Source organism: Martes martes (genome assembly GCF_963455335.1).
Source record: "Martes martes genome assembly, chromosome: 2".
Lineage (NCBI taxonomy): Eukaryota > Metazoa > Chordata > Mammalia > Carnivora > Mustelidae > Martes > Martes martes.
The window spans coordinates 136,402,896-136,423,347 of NC_137889.1; the positions used below are offsets into that span (position 1 = coordinate 136,402,896).

General features: G+C 36.2%; 1 protein-coding gene across 2 annotated transcripts in view; it reads left to right on the plus strand.

Annotated features, from left to right (window-relative positions):
• The window catches only part of ELMOD2 (ELMO domain containing 2), a 30,415-nt gene extending 11,964 nt beyond the window's left edge, over positions 1-18,451 (plus strand). Inside the window, exons 4-9 of one of the 2 annotated variants that reach the window (XM_080796642.1) lie at positions 501-598; positions 853-982; positions 3,296-3,429; positions 7,502-7,570; positions 8,342-8,475; positions 14,872-18,451. In XM_080796642.1, coding sequence (XP_080652768.1) covers positions 501-598; positions 853-982; positions 3,296-3,429; positions 7,502-7,570; positions 8,342-8,475; positions 14,872-15,017 — 711 coding nt within the window. In that variant the 3' untranslated portion in view covers positions 15,018-18,451. The remainder of the gene's footprint in view (positions 1-500; positions 599-852; positions 983-3,295; positions 3,430-7,501; positions 7,571-8,341; positions 8,476-14,871) is intronic. The other variant, XM_080796643.1, reaches the window with a different exon arrangement.
• Positions 18,452-20,452: the final 2,001 nt, after the last annotated feature.

Consider the following 20,452-nt stretch of genomic DNA (forward strand, 5'->3'; position numbering starts at 1 on the left):
ATCTGTTTAACGTGAATAGAAAAAAGACTAAGGATATCGGTTACCAGTGACTGTCTCTAGTGGTAGCAGATTAATTACAAGAATATTTGAGTTCTCTTCTTTTTGCTCTTCTGCATTTAAAAGGTTTTTTGACTTCTACATTAAAATTTTTGTACACATACATGTAATTTAAAAATTGTATAAAAAGTATCTGCTTCACACACCCAGTATGGTGGGAGCTCATATGTTAAGAACTTAACGGTTGAGAACCTATTGGTTCTCAGTTGAGGAGGCCTTCATCACATCCTGCTGCTTCTCTTTTATGTATGTATGTATGTATGTATGCATGCATGCGTGTATGTATGTGGGTATGTATGTATGATTTTAGCCCTGGGGGAACAAATTTTGTTTCATTTTGCATTTTAATATATGCATTGTATGTTGACTAAATATCCCAAAACTTACTGTAGTGTTTCAACTTTAAGAGATTTTCCTCATTCAGCTTTCTTTCACATAAACAGGTTTTGCAGAAAGCGACTCTTGTTGTCCAGAGTGAAGTGGACAAATGTGTAGAGGATATAATGAAGGAAAAGAATATTAACCCTGAGAAGGATGCCAGGTATGTTGTTTCTATGGTGTTCTCTTTTATTATATACTTCTAGTTGTGAGGTGTGGAGATGACACACTGTTAATTGTAAAACATTGGAGCAGAAGGGGTTGTAGAGTTCATTCAATTCAACCCTCTCACGTCAGTAGATGAGGACTTGAAGAAATGCTTTCTAGATTGACATGTAACACGCAAGCTATGGATGACATTACTTTAGTGCGGTAAGAAGGAACCATTTTTAGAAATAATAATTTTCTCATTTTCAGTTTTAAAATCTGTATGAAGGCATGCCTACTGCAGATATCGGGTTATAAACAGCTCTATTTGGATGTAGAAAGTGTGAGGAAAAGGCCGTATGACTCTGATAACCTCCAGCATGAAAAGCTGCTTCTCAAGGTAAATTTCTGTTTTCTCTATCTGAGCTAGTAAAGTCTGTGTGCAGATTCTAGAGGCTTACCAATTGTCCAGTTTCTTTGCCCCTTATTATTGTTGGTGAAAGATTTAGCTATTTTTGCAATTTTCTGATAAGCCTCATTAAAATATATTCACATAAATTTTATTTTAATGCTTTTAATTCTGAAATAAATTATAAACTTATTGAGAGAGGTATCTTTTCAACTGATGAGTCCACAAGCTTCAGATCTCCCCCCTACTTTTTATGTAAATTGTTCGTATAAGTTAGGCATTCTTTTTTAGATTACTTTGAAATTGTAAACATGACTGTCCCTTTTCATATTATTATGTCAAAAATTTTGGTATTTACAGAATGTGAATTGCCAAATAATGCCGCCATAGATTTAAAAATTAAGAAAGTAATTGAATTTTCCTATTTCTTATTTCTAAAGTATAAATACATAAGGCCAGTAAGAGGACGAAAGTAGAGATTATTAAACCTGGAATAAGCTTTCCAGATCATCTAACCTATCAGCTTCATTCTAGTTTTAGGTATGAGGATTCTAAGGCCGGAGGAGATGAAGTAATTTGCTTTGGGGCCAATTTCATTTTTAAAGGGATAAAGTAAAGAACATAGCACATTGTAATTGGAGTTAGGAGTTTGTTGTATCTGAAAGTGCTATGGAAAGAGACATTGATAATATCCAAGTAACAGATAATATCTAAGTAAACAGAGAAGTTAAAAAAAAAAACTCTTTTTTCTGAGAAAGTATAAACATACACTTCACCTAAAACTAAAAATAAATCTTTATTTTATAAAATGAGGATAATGAAAATACATACCTCAAAGGGCTGTTGGTGTAGACTGAACCTTTATATTTAACTGGAGGTTGGCCACCATTTGTATCTTCATTGTTTTCATTATTCCCTTAACTTCTGACCTTTTCTACACAATAGAAGGGGTAAGGTACACATCCTAGCATCTTAGTCGAGGGAATTTTTATCTTGTTGATTCATTATGAGACTCCATTTTAAAGGTAGAGAGCCAGTTGCTGGCAGTGAATCCCACAGCCACTGCACATACTCCGCCATGTCTGTGGGCAAAGAGCTAAGTAGGTACATGTTTCCTTAATCTGTAGTTTAAGGACCACCTTCACGAAAGTTAACCAGCATCTTATATTTACAGTTTAAGATTCCGCATTTGCCCCATGAAATCAGAATCTTCAGGAGTAGAACCCAGAAATTTGATATTTATGCATATTAAACTTGACTGTTACTGGTTTTATTGTGTCTCTCCCCACATCACTGAAGCTTTATCACTGGCATAATCAAACCCCTTGCCGAACTCATGGAGAGACACTGATGTGTTAGTAAAAAGAGAAGGGACCAGAGAAAAACCCAGTATAATGATTGGATTAGCTTCAGGGCCAGAGTCCTGACCCTGTCTTAAAGTAAGGTCACAAGTCTTCACATTTTATTTTAGGTGACAGGATACTCCTTTCATTAGGAGTCCTTTACTCAACAATGCCTGAAATGGTAGTGAAATGGAAAAAAATGCAAGTATTTCTGTTCTGCAAATATTTACACACTTTTTAGTCAACTTTTGTAAGTCTGTTTTGTTTGATGACTTGTGGTGTTGAATTTAGAAAATGATTAAATTTTTTAAACTTTGTTTTGCACTGGTTAGTTAGTTGCTAATCTGTGATTGCTGTTTTTAAACGCTCCGTGTTAAGGAACATATTTACTTAAAACCAAGCCATATTATTTTTTCTTTTAAAATTATGAAAATTTGTAAAATAATAATTGTACAGATTGAAATGCCATCAGTCTTACTTCTTCATGATTCCCTCTGTTTTCCTTCTGTTTAGGGACTAATCACTCACCGTTAGAGTAGAGCCTATTTAAGTATGTAGTATTTGAGTGAAGGGCCAAGTACCTAACACTGTTTTGTTTTGTTTTTTCTTAAGGAGGCAGTTTACCAGGCCTGGTATATATACATATATATATATATCTTTATTTACTAAGTAATAGATATAGTAAATAAAGGTATCTCATTGTTTTAGATTTCTGTATACTTGTCACTTTTTAAAATCTATTCTTAATATCAGTCTTTTAAATTGGAATAAGTATGCTGCATTTTTAAGGGTAACTGAAAAGTTCTCTAAATATAGTCTTTGTTGAACTCCTATGATTTGTCTACTGAAGCTGTTTAATTGAAAGCATTCAACTTACTTGTATGTCAGCTGTAAGAAGAAAAATGTCTTAGTAAATTAAGAACATCACTATTATTTGTAATATGGAAGTATGTTTGTACAGCTTTGGAATCTTCTAATGCCCACGAAAAAGTTGAAGGCTAGAATCTCCAAGCAGTGGGCTGACATTGGTTTCCAGGGTGATGATCCCAAAACAGACTTCAGAGGCATGGGGATGCTTGGACTAATCAACCTTGTGTAAGTGGAATACATTTTTTCTTCTCTGAAATGACGTGTAACCTCCAATATTGTTAAATCCTAATAAGAATTGATCTAGTTGGGGCGCCTGGGTGGCTCAGTGGTTTAGGCCGCTGCCTTCGGCTCAGGTCATGATCTCAAGGTCCTGGGATGGAGTCCCGCATCGGGCTCTCTGCTCAGCGGGGAGCCTGCTTCCCTCTCACTCTCTCTGCCTGCCTCTTTGCCTACTTGTGATCTCTCTCTGTCAAATAAATAAATGGAGTCTTAAAAAAAAAAAAAAAAAAAGATCCCTGGGTGATTCCAGTGAGCATGGGCTCTCTCCTTCTGAGTCTTTAAAAAAAAAAAAAAAGAATTGATCTAGTTGTTTCATACCATCTCTGAATTTTAATACTTACGGTGCTTAAAGTATTTCCTAATGTCCTGATAACAATATGAAGACATTGGAAACATTTTGTGTGTGTATGATTTCTTTACTTACTGATATCTTTCTTCTTCCTTTCTCTTTCCTCCTCCTTTCTGATACCTCTTAAGGAAGCATGTATACTCTTATTCGTTTTATCTTCTTGCCACTTCTCTCTTGGCTCTCCAATTCCATTTTGGAAATATAGCTTGATACTAATAAAGTCTCTTCACATATACTCTTCACCGTCTGTGATCAGTGATCTAAAGCCCTGACTTTTCAGAGCCTATATGAACTCTCTCTTTTTTTTTTTCCTCCTTTAGTACTTATGCTTGGGCATACATATGAAATCCCCAAATATGTAATTAAAATCAGAATAGATGGCCAAAACTACTCTAGAAAGTAAACTGGAAGATTAGTATGGATGTGGATATGCAAATTAAGATTCCACTGTTAGTGTCTGTCCTTGAATTGTGATTTATAGACCATAAAATGCCTAGAATGGGAAACCTAACCATTAGCAAAAAATAATTGTTGCTATGAAAAAATTAGTCCTAAAGCTGTGCTAATATTATTAATAGGTCTGTATAGATAAAGCTATTTGGGGGGAAAATAGAAGACACAGTAGGGTTTCAATATCTATAATTTTTTCCAGTAATAAAAGTATTTAATTTTCTGTAATACCTAAATTTTATAAGTATAAAGATTATAAAGATTCCCTGTAAGTATACCTGCCAAAGATACAACACAATACAAAAATAATAATTACACGGGCATCTGGGTGGTTCAGTTGGTTAAGGGTCCAATTTCGGCTCAAGTTGAGATTCTGGTGTCCTGGGGTCAAGCCCTGCATTGGGCTCCCCACTCAGCGGGGAGCCTGCTTCTCCCTTTGCCCCTCCCCTCACTTGTGTACTCTCTTTCTCTCTCAAATATATAAATATAGTCTTTAAAAAAAGTAAAAAGTAATAATTAAAAAATGAGATTGCCAGTTTTCTGCTTTGATGAACAAACTTCCAGTTGGAATTGAAGTAGAATAAATGCAGTTTGTTTCCACTTGGAAAAACTATAAAATATTTTAAAATTCATTGTTTTTCAGAACACATGGATTCTTTCTTTGTAGCTTTTAAAGACCATCTTTCTTCTTGGTACTTGTAAACTACACAGATATTTGAACTTCAGTTAATCAGACAGTATTCTGGTGTTTCTTTTTTTTTTTTTTTTTGAAAGAAAGAGTGCATTTGGTTGGGGGGATGGGCGGGCAGGAGCGGGAGAGGGAGAAAGAATCGTAAGCATGTGGAATCCAACACAGGGTCAGTCTCACAACCCTGATACTATGACCTGAGCCGAAATCAAGAGTTGGACGACTGACTGAGCCACCCAGGCACCCCACAGTGTTTCCTTTCTTTTTATGAGTAACCTTGCTTCTAAGAAATCAAGATTTTTCAGCATTTGCCAGAGAAAGAATTTAATGTAGCTTAAAATTTAAGTAAATGAGTAGGATTTGATTCAAGATTGTGGCAAGGGATTCTGATAGACCTTTAAGTGGTTTACAGATACTTATATTTAGAGCTGGTATCTACTGATTTAAAAAATGACAAAGACTACATTTATTAGTAATTACTTGATTACCAATGATGTACTAGAGATGGTTGAAAACATGAAAAATCCGTTCTGATTCCCCTATGTTTGTTGTCCTGTGTATGGAGCTATGAGTCTTCAGGATCGAAGTAAAGATACAGTCAAGAACCAGACAAGCTGTTCAAACACCCTGATGTGATTTATGTTTTAACCTTCTTGGTCTTTGTCATCTAATCTCCTGGGATATTTTGTTGCTTTAAAGGATAGCTGGTAGTTTGATGATGATACTTAGGTAAATGAATGTTGAGGCAGGTGTAGAAGAAAGGATATTGTACAGAAAATGAATTCAGGAGAGACTGAAGAAAGCGGAATAGATGAGGAAATAGAAGCAGCTAAGTTGAATATACTAATTAAGGCCAAATGTATGTAGGAAAGGAGAAGGGGTAGGAAGGAAGGAGAAGGAAGGAGAAGGCAGGCAGGCAAGAGGTGAGAGGGAAGGAGAGAAGGAGGGAAGGGGGGACGGAACTCTACAGATTATTGTAAGGAATAGTTTTCCTATTGCATAGATGTTCATTTTGCATAGATGCTATTAAGGTAGGAGTTGACTAAGTTCATTAAGGAAATTCAAAGTTGTTCTGTGTTACAGATTGAGTACTTTAAAAGTAGTTTGGTTATAAAAATATTAATACTGAATTGTATTAGTATCATGACAAAAAATGAAAGATAGTTTAGTAAGGGCATCCTTAGAGTCAACCTAGGGATAAAGGAGAAAAATTAGTATATGTAAGGAAAGCATTGCACTAAAACAGGACTTTTTCCTGTCTGGGGAATTACATATCCCTTTGAGAATCTGGTGAAAGTTGTACATATTTTCTTCCCAGGAAATGTACACACAGAAAAATTTATGCATAATTTAAGGTGGTTCATGGATACCCCTTCATTCGTGAATGATCCTTCATTCATGGAGTTCTAAATTAACAACCCTTTTTTTTAATGGGTTGAAAATTAGTAAAGAAAAATAGAAGTTTATAGTATTAATCTATAGAAGGAAAATGGGAAAACTTGGTTAGAAATTTCTATTCTGTGTGAAAATTTCAGTGCTTGTGCCTTCTAAAATTTAAATGAGCCATGGAAAGCCACTTTTTATTCTTTTTTTTTAAGATTTTTAAATTTTATTTTATTTATTTATTTGACAGAGAGAGAGCACAAGTAGGGGGAGCAGCAAGCAGAGGAAGAGAGGGAGAAGCAGGCTCCCTGCTGAGCAGGGAACCCATGTGGGGCTCCACCCTAGGACCCTGGGATCATGACCTGAGTGGAAGGCAGATACTTAACTGATTGAGCCACCCAGGCGCCCCTCTGTTTATTCTAGTTCTTACCCTCATACAAACATCCAGTCAGTCATCATACATGTGTATGTGCATGAGTACCAGTGCATCATGAGGTGACCCAGGAGGCTGAACAGAAGATTTAGTCCCTCTCTCGGAGAATTCAAAGAAGTTGCATTAGTATAAGACATCAGGATGTATGAGCCTACGAATAGGTAGCTTCATATATTTCTCCATTGTACCTGCTAATACTTGCGTTTTTGGCCAGCATTTTAGTTATACCACTGATCAAGGAGGGCTTTTTTAGTACAGAAGAAAGGTTATTGCCTTTCCTCTGTTTGCACAGAAAATGGCATTGAACAGTACAGACTCTAGTTGCAATAGAAAGCGTTAGGCTAGGAGAAAGGATGAATGTCCCAACAGGTACACACGCACTATTTTATAGAAAATTCAAAATAATAACAACAAAAAAGGACTCTAGATTTTTTTAAAGGTAGGTAGAAAGTCTCTTGTTAAATCATTCCTTTTTAAAATACTTCAAAGCGTTGCCAAGGGCCCGTGACCTGTACTAACTAGATAGGCCTGATCCCTCAGAATTAAATGTTGATTCACAAGCATTTCTGAGTCACAGAAGCGTTTTGAGATGCAGATTGGGATGATTGTGGCAGTCCTGGGACTATCCTGTTGACATTAGCTTTTTAAATTTCTTCTGGATATCTTCAATTTGAATAACGTGTTAATTTTACTATTTTTCTTCAACTTTCTAAAGGTATTTCAGTGAAAATTATACCAGTGAAGCTCACCAGATTCTTTCCCGTTCAAATCATCCAAAATTAGGGTAAGCTGGATACCTCAAAGAAATTGTAAATTTTTGAATTTTAAAATGTTGATTAGATTATCTGAATTTGAAAGTATTTCATGGTATTTTTAAAAGTGAGATTATTTTTATTAACAAGAACTTCATAAAGATAGTACATGATCCATTGTTTTTAAGGTGAAATGTGATCGTACACCAATTTTGTATTATTTCAATATATATTTGTGACAAGATATAATTTGTCTAGAAAATGGAGGTAAGGAACTTTCTGAAAGTTTCTTGAGGAATAGATTTGAAAATAGAAATAGGAAATAGCTTTGACGTAGATATAGGAAAATGAGAAATAGCTTTGAAAATTGTAAAGTGAAATGCAGTTGAGGTCCGATTATCAGCTTTATCATAATTATTTTGTTTTTATATTCCAGTGATACCTACCTTTGAAAAAACATTATAACAATATTACATCATAAAAATAAATACCCTGATAATGGAGGAGAAAATGTCAGATTACCCAGTCTGTTTTAGAAACCAGTGAGAGTGTACTCTTTTTAATTTTTTTTAAGGCTTTAAAAGGTTTTGGTATTTGCATGACCAAAGTTTCATTATTACTTCTTAGATTATATCCAGAAAACCAAAGACCTCTAAAAAAATAAACATCTTTTATCTATTCATAAAACCAACACTGTATTAGAAATGCAACAAAGTAATTTTTCACTAATTTCTTGCATAATTTTAAATTTATCTCATGAGCTATTTGGCTAGCTGGTGTAACTGGTAATGTCTCTGACGTAGGTACTCTTACGCAATAGTTGGAATCAACCTTACCGAGATGGCTTATAGCTTGCTGAAGAGTGAAGCTTTGAAGTTTCATCTCTACAACTTTGTTCCTGGTATACCAACGATGGAACACTTTCATCAGTTTTATTGTGCGTATTAAAATGAGTCAAAACTAGATATTTCTAGACATATTTCTACTAAATATGTAATTTACGCTTGACATTTTATTTTATTAAGTTCTCTGAAAAACAGGGAAATAAGGGGGGGGTGCCTGGGTGGCTCAGTCGGCTAAGCGTCTGACCCTTCGTTGTAGCTCAGATCATGATATCAGGGTCGTAAGACTGAACCCCATGTCGGGTCCATGCTGGGTGGAGAGTCTGCTTAAGATTCTCTCCCCCATCTCCCTCTGTTCCTCCCTGCTCATGTTCTTGCTCTCTCTCAAATAAATAAATCAACCTTAAAGAAAAAAGAAAAGAAGGAAATAATGGAAGATGAGTCCCCAAGAATATTTTGTCATAAGTTTCTGTATTTGCTGAATAAAAAAATTCAGCAAGGTCATTATTTCACACATATGTTAATTTAGGATTTATGCAGTTTTCCTGTAGACATCCATTTTCTAGTCAACTATAAAATGAATTTTCCTTCTTGAAAACTTGTTAGCGAATGCTGTTGAGTCAAGGACAATCCATTTGCAGATTATTTTGTTAGTCTTATAAGGAAATCAAATTTAAAGGAACATTCCCCCATCCCCCACGTCAAGGCCAGGTTTTCTTGTGTTAGGTTGGGGGTACATACTAACTGGTTCCTAACGCAGTCATTATTATCACTGCTCCATTAAGTTTTCTTGTGATTTGCACACTGAAGGTTTAATTAAATGAATTGATCTTGTGAAGCTATTGCTCAGAAGCAAAGACTTTAAACCTAGCTTAGTTTCACATTCTACTTTTCTTGATCTCTTTGTGTCTTTAGAATGCCATTTGCATGTTGGCAGAATGTAGGAGGCTAATCCGGTAATAAACGGCCAAATCATGACTTCTTCATCTTCACGTTGAAGGCATCATCCAAGTCTCTCCTCCCCACAGCCTCCTCTGCCTTCACTTAATCCCTTGTCCCAGGTTTGTCAGGTGCTGAATTTCTCTTGCCTTTCTTTACTTTTTCCCATCCCCACTGCAGCTGCGCAGCACGAGGCCTTTTGTTAGTGGGTTACTGTGACAGCTTTTTGAGTAGTCTCTCTGTGCTGACCTTCTTCCAGTTCTTCTCCACGTTGCAGGTAGAATGACTTAAAATGAAAATCGAATCATTTTGCTCCACTGCCTACAATTGTTGAACAGGTTCTACTACAAGGCCTTTGATAATCCATACCTTGGTAACCTCTCCAGATTCATTCTCCTGCCAGACATCAACTCCCCACAGTCTACAATGTGGGCACACTGGCCTTTTAGTTGTGCTCTCTTTTGACTCTCGACCTCTCACTCGGCCTGGAACACCCTTTCTGCTTCTTCCTTTCTGTCCAGGTGACACCTGCGCATCTTGCAAATCTCAATTTAGACATGACCTTCTCTGGGAAGTCTTACTAGAGACTTTGTTCCTTCGGTTATCCATTTCTGCATTATTCTTCTTTCCTTCTCTTTCGGAGCATCCCTGTCAGACTACAGAATTCCGTACCTTGCATTCAGGCATTCACGTACTTGGTGTCAGCTGCTGTTCGAGACACTGCGGAGAGAGCAGAAATGAGGCCAAAGTCTTAGCAGTTTTAAAGCTTTCATTTTCAAGACCAAAACACTCCCTTCATGCAGCATGCACCTCCAGATACCACTCCAGTAATTCACCCATTTTAAGTATACGATTCACCGAGTTTGGGTCAATTTGCTGAGTTACACAACCAACATCATAATCCAATTTTAGAACATTTTTGTCACCCCACAAGGTCCCTCAGGCCAGTTTACAGTCAATCCCTATTCCTGTGGTTCCCTTATTTTTTTTTTTTTTTTAAGATTTTATTTACTTGAGAGAGAGAGCAAGCAAGAGAGCACAAGCAGAGGGAGCAGCAGAGGGAGGAGGAGAAGCAGGCTCACTGCTGAGCAGGGAGCCTGATGTGGGGCTCGATCCCAGGACCCCAGGTCCATGACCTGAGGCAAAGGCAGCTGCTTAACTGGCACCCCTGGTTCCCTTATTTTTAAACCTTATTGGAAAATATCCGGAGCCCCTGTGGCTTTGGTTAGAGACAGTAAAAGCACACAGGGAATTTTAAGGTTAGAAATTTTGTGTGGGATTTCCATTGAGGCTAGTGTTTAAACCTCCTAGAGTCAAGAGGAAAATAGATGTGCTTTGTGGAAATGACTCTTTTCCATCCTTTCCTGCAAGGATTTCAGAGTCTATGTCATGTAAGGCCTTGCCAGCTAGCTTCCTATAATTTTGGTGTCATCTCCTGCAATTTCTTGATGTTTCATCAACTTAGCCATTACAGTCTCAGGACCTTAGGCAGGTCTTTCTCTGAGACCAATTTACATTATAGACCAATAACCCAGCTCTGAAGCAAGAAATTTCTAGTACTTTATACTTGAGCAGTTTGTTCCAGACCTAAGTAATCATTTGCCGAGGACAGTAATGAAAAGCAATTTTGGGATGCCTGGGTGGCTAAGTTGGTTAAGCTCAGGTCTTGATCTCATGGTCATGAGTTCAAGCCCTGCATTGGGGTCCATGCCCAGTGTGGAACCCACATTAAAAAAAAAAAAAAAGCAATCTAAAGGACTTAAATGAATGGTAAATAGCTAAAACTTAATAGCCAAAAATACTAAAACAAAAATACCATAAAGTTTAGATAGATGTCTTATTTTTCATACTACCCAGATTATTAATCTCTAAATTTTTTATTGTACATACCTATTAATGTGATGGGAGTAGGGGTGGGGGAGAGCACAGATTCAATTTATACATGAATATGTAATTTCTGTAGATGTACTATTGTTCCACTGTATACACAAGCTAAATTTTGAATGAAATAAAGATTAAAAATATACTTAAAAATAATTACAAGATTACCATTCTCAGTTTGTCTTTTGGGAATGAGAAGGAAGTAGCATCCCTCTGCCCAACAAGGCCTTATTCTTCACTTTTCTAACATATCCTAGTTAACAAAAATCTATTTTATCATATCAAGAGATTAATCTGAAGTATTTTCTTAAATTGGTCTTCTTAGACATTTCAGTATTGAAATGTCATGGTTCTTAACTGTTAATGTTTGCTTTATTTATGACTGATGTTCTAAAATAGAATTTACTTTGTTTTCATATTAAGTGATTATGATAGTCTTGCTACACTTTTATACAGTCATTGTCTTTCCCTGCTCCATTTATCTGAAATAGGTCACTTCTGGGGCACCTGGGTGCTCAGTGGGTTAAGCGTCTGCCTTTGGCTCAGATCTCAGAGTTCTGGGATTGAGTCCCACATCGGGCTTCTTCTTTTTTTTTTTTTTTTTAGTTTATTTTCAGTGTAACAGTATTCATTGTTTTTGCACCACACCCAGTGCTCCATGCAATACGTGCCCTCTCCAATACCCACCGCCTGGTTCCCCCAACCTCCCACCCCCCGCCCCTTCAAAACCCTCAGGTTGTTTTTCAGTGTCCATAGTCTCTCATGGTTCTCCTCCCCTTCCAATTGCCCTCAACTCCCTTCTCCTCTCCATCTCCCCATGTCCTCCATGTTATTTGTTATGCTCCACAAATAAGTGAAACCATATATAATTGGCTCTCTCTGCTTGACTTATTTCACTCAGCATAATCTCTTCCAGTCACGTCCATGTTGCTACAAAAGTTGGGTATTCATCCTTTCTGATGGAGGCATAATACTCCATAGTGTATATGGACCACATCTTCTTTATCCATTCGTCCGTTGAAGGGCATCTTGGTTCTTTCCACAGTTTGGCGACCGTGGCCATTGCTGCTATAAACATTGGGGTACAGATGGCCCTTCTTTTCACTACATCTGTGTCTTTGGGGTAAATACCCAGTAGTGCAATTGCAGGGTCCTAGGGAAGCTCTATTTTTAATTTCTTGAGGAATCTCCACACTGTTTTCCAAAGTGGCTGCACCAACTTGCATTCCCACCAACAGTGTAAGAGGCTTCTTGCTCAGCAGCAAGTCTGCTTCTCTCTCTGCCTGCTGCTCCCCCTGCTTGTGCTCTCTTTCTCTCTCTCTCTCTGTCAAATTAAAAAAAAAAAAAAACTTAAATAATTCACTTCTATCCCTTCTTAAAAGTCCTTTCAGAAGAGGAAATGAGATTCTGGTGGAAACAAAGTCTAACTTATAACATAATAGAGACCACTTGTAAACTATGTGATTTGGACAAGTTATTTAAGCTCTGTGGGCACCTGGCTAGCTCAGTCAGTAGAGCATGCAACTCTTGATCTAAGGGTCGTGAGTTCTAGTCCCACACTGAGCATAGAAATTACTTGGAGAAAAAAAGGTAAAAGCTCTCTGCACACTCCATTTCCTCTTAAGTAAAATGGGGATAAGGTAGTACTGTGTCATAGGATTGCCGTGAGAGTACATCTGCACATGAGTACATGGCGAGCACTATGATAACACTTGTTAAATAATATTAAATATATTTGGTTGAATCCAAGTACAGTTTAGGAATGGTTTTGAATTCATGTTTTTTGGTTGTAAATATATCTATATGCATATTTATTAAGTACCGTTAACACTTTGATGGTTTATTTGGCTACTTTTATGAAGATATTGCAAAACAAAAATATTAGCCTACTATTTAGAGTGCACATATATTTTCTTAACATTTTATTTATTTGAGAGAGAGAGAGTGCACAAGCTGCTCGGGGTTGGAGGGGTGGTGCAGGTGGATCCAAGAGACAGGCAGACTCCATGCTGAGCATAGAGCCCGATGTGGGGCTAGATCTCACAGCCTTGAGATCATGACCTGAGTCAAAATTAAGAGTCAGATGCTTAAACAACTGAGCCACCCAAGTGCCCCCCATATATTCTTTTTTTAAAAATGAAGGTGTTGACTAGTTTATTGAGGAAAGCAGAAATAATTCTTAGATTTATAATGAAGTAGACTTCATTATACTTTATCCTTATCTAATATTTTCATGTACTTTATGCTTTCTAATGTTTTCTCATTACTTTCATATTTGTGTTTCAGGGATCTCTGGGGATAACTTTTTCCTATCCTCAAGGTATTTTTTTGATAGTACTATATCTCTTTACATTTGAGGGATTTTATTGACATTTGAGACAAACGGTAGATATAATAAATATTTTATTGAAATTCCGGCTTATTTTGAACATACCAAAATATTCCTTTTTTTAAAAAGGTTTTTCCAGGTTTCTCGTAGGTTTTTAATTTTTTTTTTAAGATTTTATTTATTTGTTAGAGAGAGAGTACAAGCAGGAGGAGCAGGAGGCAGAGGGGGAAGCAGACTCCCCGCTGAGCAGAGAGCCCAATGTGGTACTCAATCCCAGGACCCTGGGATCATAACCTGAGCCGAAGGCAGGTGCTTCACCAACTGAGCCACCCAGGCATCCTTCTAGTAGTTTATTAATATGATTTCTGATTATTATATCTTTTTAAAAATTTTTTATTTAAATTCAGTTTAGTTAACATACAGTGTAAAATTGGTTTCAGGGGTAGAATTTAGTGATTCATCAGTTGCTTCTAACACCCAGTACTCATTACATCAAGTGCCCTCCTTAATGCCCATCACCCAATTATCCTATCCTCCCACCCCCATCCCTTCCAGCAGCCCTCAGTTTGTTTCCCATAGTTAAGAGTCTCTTATGGTTTGCCTCCCTCTGTTTTCATCTTACTTTATTTTTCATTCCCTTCCCTTATGTTCATCTGTCTTGTTTCTTGAATTCCCCATTTGAGTGAAATCATATGGTATTTGTCTTTCTCTGACTTATTTCCCTTAGCCACTACCCTCTAGTTCCATCTGTGTTGTTGCAAGTGGAAAGGTTTCTTTCTTTTTGATGGCTATGTAATAGTCCATGATAGATAGATGATAGATAGATAGATAGATAGATACCATCTCTTCTTTATTCATTCACCTGTCAGTGGGTCGGTGGACACCTGGACTCTTTCCATAGTTTGGCTATTGTGGACATCGCTGCTATAAACATTGGGTGCAGATGCCTCTTTGGATCACAATTTTTGTATCCTTTGGATAAATACCTAGTAGTGCAATTGCTGGGTCATAGGGTCTGATTATTATATCTTCATGTGGAATTTAAAGGAGGGTTCTGCACTTTATTTTTTTTTTTTTTAAGATTTTATTCATTTATTTGACAGAGATCACAAGTAGGCAGAGAGGCAGCCGGGGGCGGGGGGGGGGGCAGGCTCCCCGCTGTGCAAAGCACCCAGTGCAGGGCTCAATCCCAGGACCCCGAGATCATGATCTGAGCTGAAGGCAGAGGCTTTAAAACCCACTGAGCCACCCAGGCACCCCTGGTTCTGCACTTTAAAATGAGATGCTTTGTTTGTGATTTCCTTTACTGAGCACTGTATTTATGTTTTATTTTTCACTGCAGGTTACCTTGTGTATGAATTTGACAAGTTTTGGTTTGAAGAAAAGCCAGAAAGCATTATGTATTTCAACATGTATAGAGAGAAGTTTCATGAAAAGATTAAAGGACTCTTACTGGATTATAATGTATCACTAACTTTAAAGATATGATTCCTCCATATTATCTTCTATTTCTACCACATTTTGCACACACAACAGAATTTATATGTTGTAATAGAAATTATCTGATCAATTACACTCGTTATATATAATTTCCTACTAAAATATTTCAGAAATTCTATTTAAGAAAGCTAGTGGACAATCAGTGTATGTTTACAGTCATTTATACACTGTCCTCCAAAGGTACCTTATCCTTCCAAAGATCCCTACTGTAGAGGCCTGCAAACTACAGTTTGGAACTTGGGACTTAGCCCATTTAGTGTAAAACTATAAATCAGGTATTTGTATTAAATTGGTTGTTTAAAATGTGTAAAAATCAGTGTTCATTTTTATGTATTGTAACTATCAAGTCCATCTCTTTTCAGAGCTCTTTTCAGACTTTTTGTGTCTTAGTTTGGAAACGATTGTTTTTTTATTTCCTTTGTCTTGTTTTCTCCCTAGGTTAATTAACGGGAAGAGTAGCTCTTCAAGGCTTTCTTTCTTTGCATCTCAATCACATTCCTAATGTTGCTTCATTAGTAGCAGGAAGCAGAGTTATGTCAGACAAGATAAAGAAACATGGCCTCTTTTTGGTTTCTCTCATTAGCATAATCGCTAATGAGAGAATGATAGTATTGGTGACTAGCTTTTTTGTTTTTAAATACCATACTTGAAAATATCACAGTGGTATTTGAAAGCTTAAAGGCATTTTCTCATCTTCAGTATTTGCTTTTCAGTCTGTTGTAGGAAAGAACTATAGTTAGTGCTCATTGTGAGGGCCTTTTATGAGGCTTCTCTGGCTGTGAGTGTTTATGAAAAGAGATATACTTGGTAAGAAAATCTTGACTGTATTCAAAGGACAGTGGCTTACTTCCCATAAAGCTGTCTTTGAACCGAAACAAAAGGAAAACCTAAAGCTTCTTAAAAATACCCGTGAAACATGGTTGGTTTATTTTACTCACTGTTAACTGTTGCTTCTTTTTGCTTTGCCTCCATAGTGTTTCTGGATAATGGCGTACGGACTTTATGGGTGTTGAGTTGATGGTCTGTGGGATTCTAAAGTAGCCTGAGGATGATGACTGTGCATCTTGTATAGCTTTATTCTCCTCAAATCTCAGGAGGGCATCAAGTGCTGTCAAGGATTATATAGTGAGGAAATTCTAACGGGAATAGTTTCTTCCTTGTGTGTTTCAGAAATCTGTACTCCTAGCAAAACTAAAAGAGTTTAAAAATAGGTTTGTCTGATTACTAAGTTCTCAAATCCTACAGAAAGTAGCCTGTTAGAGACATCATTTAAACATGATGAGAGTTGGTGGATCTTTTAACATGAATATCAAGAGTTTCAGGACTGATGCCTGTGGTATAGCAAGACCTGAGACTTGCAGTATTTGTTCCTGTCTGTTGACAGACCTCTCTCTGTAAACTTGCCAGAGAGAAAAGCGATGAAAAATACCCAAGCGGAAAATAACAGATGCGGTATTGTATGGCACATACATTGAGAACACAGCATTAAAACTATTATTTTCTCAACAGAATAAAACTTTTAAAAATTGGATTCATTTTATTATAATCATGGTGGTCTAGCATCTCAGTATCACAGGAATTTAAAAATTGGCTTCTTGTAGGAGACTTCTCAACCTTGGGATTATCTTTCTTTTATTTTGTTATTTTTATGTTTTTGGTGCTTTATTATCCAGCTCTAGAGTTCTAGGAGATGTAAGAAAATCCTGGTAAAGATCAGGTGCTAACCATTAAAGTTTTAAGTGTTTACTCTTACATGGAAAGCAATTCTGTTAGTTTAATTTCCAAGCTGAAAATACTTACCTTAATATTTTGATCTTTCAATAGCTGAGGTCTTGAACTGTTTTAAACCTTTGTCAATATGCTTAATAAAGAATGATCCAACTGTGGAAGGGGGAACTTTTTAAGCAAGTTTTTACCCTTCTAGGGAGGAAAGTAACTTTAATGTTTTAAAAAGAATGTCATCAGAAAGTTTGGTCAATAATATGTTCTTTAAGTCATCTCTGTTTGTACAATATAGATATTGTCCTGTTTTTGCTTAAAATAATCAGTAACCATTTCAGAAATTCTGTAGTGAATTGGTGTAAAAGCTACCAATAAATTCTAATGTTTGATAGTCTGGAAGCCAAGCTAAGAGTCGCCACTTGTAAATTAGAGTGTAACATAGTGACATACATGAAAAGAAAAAACATAATTGTGTTTACCTTCCCACTTTTCCTTGCTTTCGACCTATGTATGTTAGAAATCCATAATTAGAATCTTACCTGTTTCTATAATAATGAATGAAATACCAAAGTAGTGATAGAATTGAAGTAGCAGGAAAATTATGTTTACTTTAGCATCAGAAAAGTGAATCAATGTGGAAATGAATTTTTGTATGTGCCAGATCTAAGAGAGTGTGCCAGTGACAAGAATAGTGTAAACACAGTTACACCGGTTGTAGTTCAAATATGTTCTGAAAGACAATCTTTAAGGAAATAGGAGAAATCAGGGGATATCAGTATATCAGTGAACCTAGACCAGCCTCTCTTTGTATATACATAGGGTGGTAGAGTTAGTTATAAAATCAGTGTCTTACTGGCACCAGTTAGAAAACAAAATCTTTTTCTTGAAAACGCCCATCTTGTATTTTTTTTCCTCTCTTAACAACTGTTTGGATTTGTATGTATTTTTCTATCTGAAATTTATATGTAGTCTTCATTTTTATTCCAGTATTAATAATTGTTTATATTACTGTTTCTCCCCTTAGCATTCAGTGAAATTGAACTTGGTCAAAGATTGCTCAAAGGAGCAGCATTACACGAGTGAAAAGTGGAATGCTCATTGCCAGAGCAGGAAATATTACACACTATCATGGCACAGAAGAGAAGAGGTTTGGCTTAGAGAGCAATAATGGTTATTATCTTCCTTGAAGTAATGATTGGGGGCCAGCAGCTATTTTCTCAGGATAAATGGTCCACTCAGCTTCTCTATGAATAAGTCTGGGGAGGCTTACTTTCCATTTTCACATTTAGGAACCTCTCCACACAGGCAGATTGTTAACAAAGATTAATGGACTTTAAACATCAGAGAAATCATGAGTGAGCTTGTTTTGTTTTGTTTTGTTTTGTTTTCTGGCTTCAGCTTTTGACAAGAAAAAAATTAAATGTACTTCAGCTAAGACCCAACTATTATTATAGGGGAATTCGTTTGTTTTGTTTTTTTTTCCCCCAATTATAGGGCAGTTCTGTGTTTCTGTTAATGTATTCAAAAAATGAGCAGTGGCTTTCCCTGGGGGAAAAAGTGCTGGTTGGCAACGTAAAGAAATAGATTTTTGTCTACTTTGGATAAAACAATTAACTTCTTATGTAAAAGCAATAGTTGAAATGTGATGTCATTTTGTTCGGAATGTTGTGAACAAATTAAAAAAAAGTGTCACAATTGTTATAAGCCTTTCTGCTAATCCTTCCATCTCTTCCTTTCCTCCCCATCCCTTATTTAAGTTACTTATTTCCATGAAATAGTGCCTTTCTTATTTAATCCTTTAATCATGTCCTTATAGATTTATCAGAATATACAGAAAATTTTTATTTTTATGACTTTAACTCATCCACTAATTACCTATTTAAGATGTTATTGGGTAACAACAGTTGGTTATAAGACCAGAAAAGAAGCTGCCACTCCCATCTCCCATTCTTAGAAAGGATGGGAATAATTCATACTGCACTGTAGTATGTCTTACTTAATCTTGCAGTGTATCTTAGATACATTTTTATATTAATACATAGCTTCCTTATTCTATTTATGTACTGCTGCAGAGGATTCTTCTGTGTGTGTGTGTGTGTATGTGTGTGTGTGTGCATGTCTATCTTATTTTAAGCTAAACAAACATACCAGATATGTCACTGGTTGGATACAGCAAAAGCAGTACTTATTAAAGTTAGTACTAATAATAGCTTTAAATGTACATACTGAAAAAAGAATGGCTGAAAATTAAAGACAAAGTAATCATCTCAAGGAGTTTAGCAAAGAACAAAATAAACCTAAAGAAAATAAAGAAGGAAATACTAAAGGCAAGAGCCCAGATGTGTGGAGTAGAAATATATACCATAGAATCAACGAAAGTAAAAAGCTGTTGCTTGAGAAGACTAGTCATACTGATAAACCATGGTGAGATAAGGAAAAGCAAATAATGATATCAAGAATTAAATATGAAACATCACTACAGATCCTGCAAACACTGAAAATATATTAAGGATCACCTCAAAAATTTGAAGCTTTAGATGAAATATAAACATTTCTAGAAAAATATACTTATCAAAACAAAACTGTGTAAGAAGAAATAGGGAAGCAGAAAGTCCTAGCACTGTTAGTGGATTCTGGAATTTAAAATCTTTCCATTAAAAAACCTACAGTTTACCTGTACCCCTGACACAAATAATACATTATATGTTAATTAAACAAAAAATACCCACAGTTCCGCACTGGTAAGTTAACACATTTAAGAATAAAATAATGACAGTTTTCACAATCTCTTCTACGTAATGAAGGGTGGACACCCTTCATGAAACTTCATAGTGTTGATGACTCAAGTCCAACAAGAACAGAATGAAAAAGAAGAATTATATGCCAGTGTAATTTTAGATGTTGTAATGCTAAATAAAATAGAAACATACTGAAGTCCAGAAATAAATATATTAAATAATAATGAACTACATATAGATACGTTGTTTTAATGTGTGATCAATTGCAGCTCAGGTTAATTCCCAAAATAAAATTAATGAAATTTACCACATTAACATTTGAAAATCACATAATCTTAAAAGTTGCAGAAAAAACATTTGGAAAAAGTTCAACATCCATTCATGTTAAAAACTTAACAAGAGATAGGGGTTACCTTAATTTTACGAATTATATCTATAAAAAACACTAACCAATATAATGGTAAAACATCAGGATCAGAATTAAGAAAGGATGTTACCACTTGTATCTGTTTTTGCCACAATAACAACACATAACAACCAATCACACAAAAATCTTAGTGGCTACAAAAAAAAAAAATTCCTTCTTCACACATGGGTAGGCTAACCAGGCAGCTTTGCTAATCTCAGGTGGGTTCGGTGGGCCTTAAACACAGGTCATGTTTTTTTGGCTCCTGTCATCTCGATGTGATCTACTCATCTGGGACCAGTGGGCTGCCTGAGGTATGCTCTTTTATGGTGCAGCAGAAACACAAGAAGTCCAATGGCTCACGGGTATTTCAAGCCTTTGCTCACATCATGTCCACTCACATTCCCTTGGTTGTATAGCAAATCACATGGTCAAGTCCAACATCCATGGAACAGGGACATGTATTCTATTAGAAAGGGCTAGAGTGAACATTTGATGAATAATCTAAATTGTCACAGCACATCTATTTAAAATTGTGCAAGAGTCCTGCCCAGTGC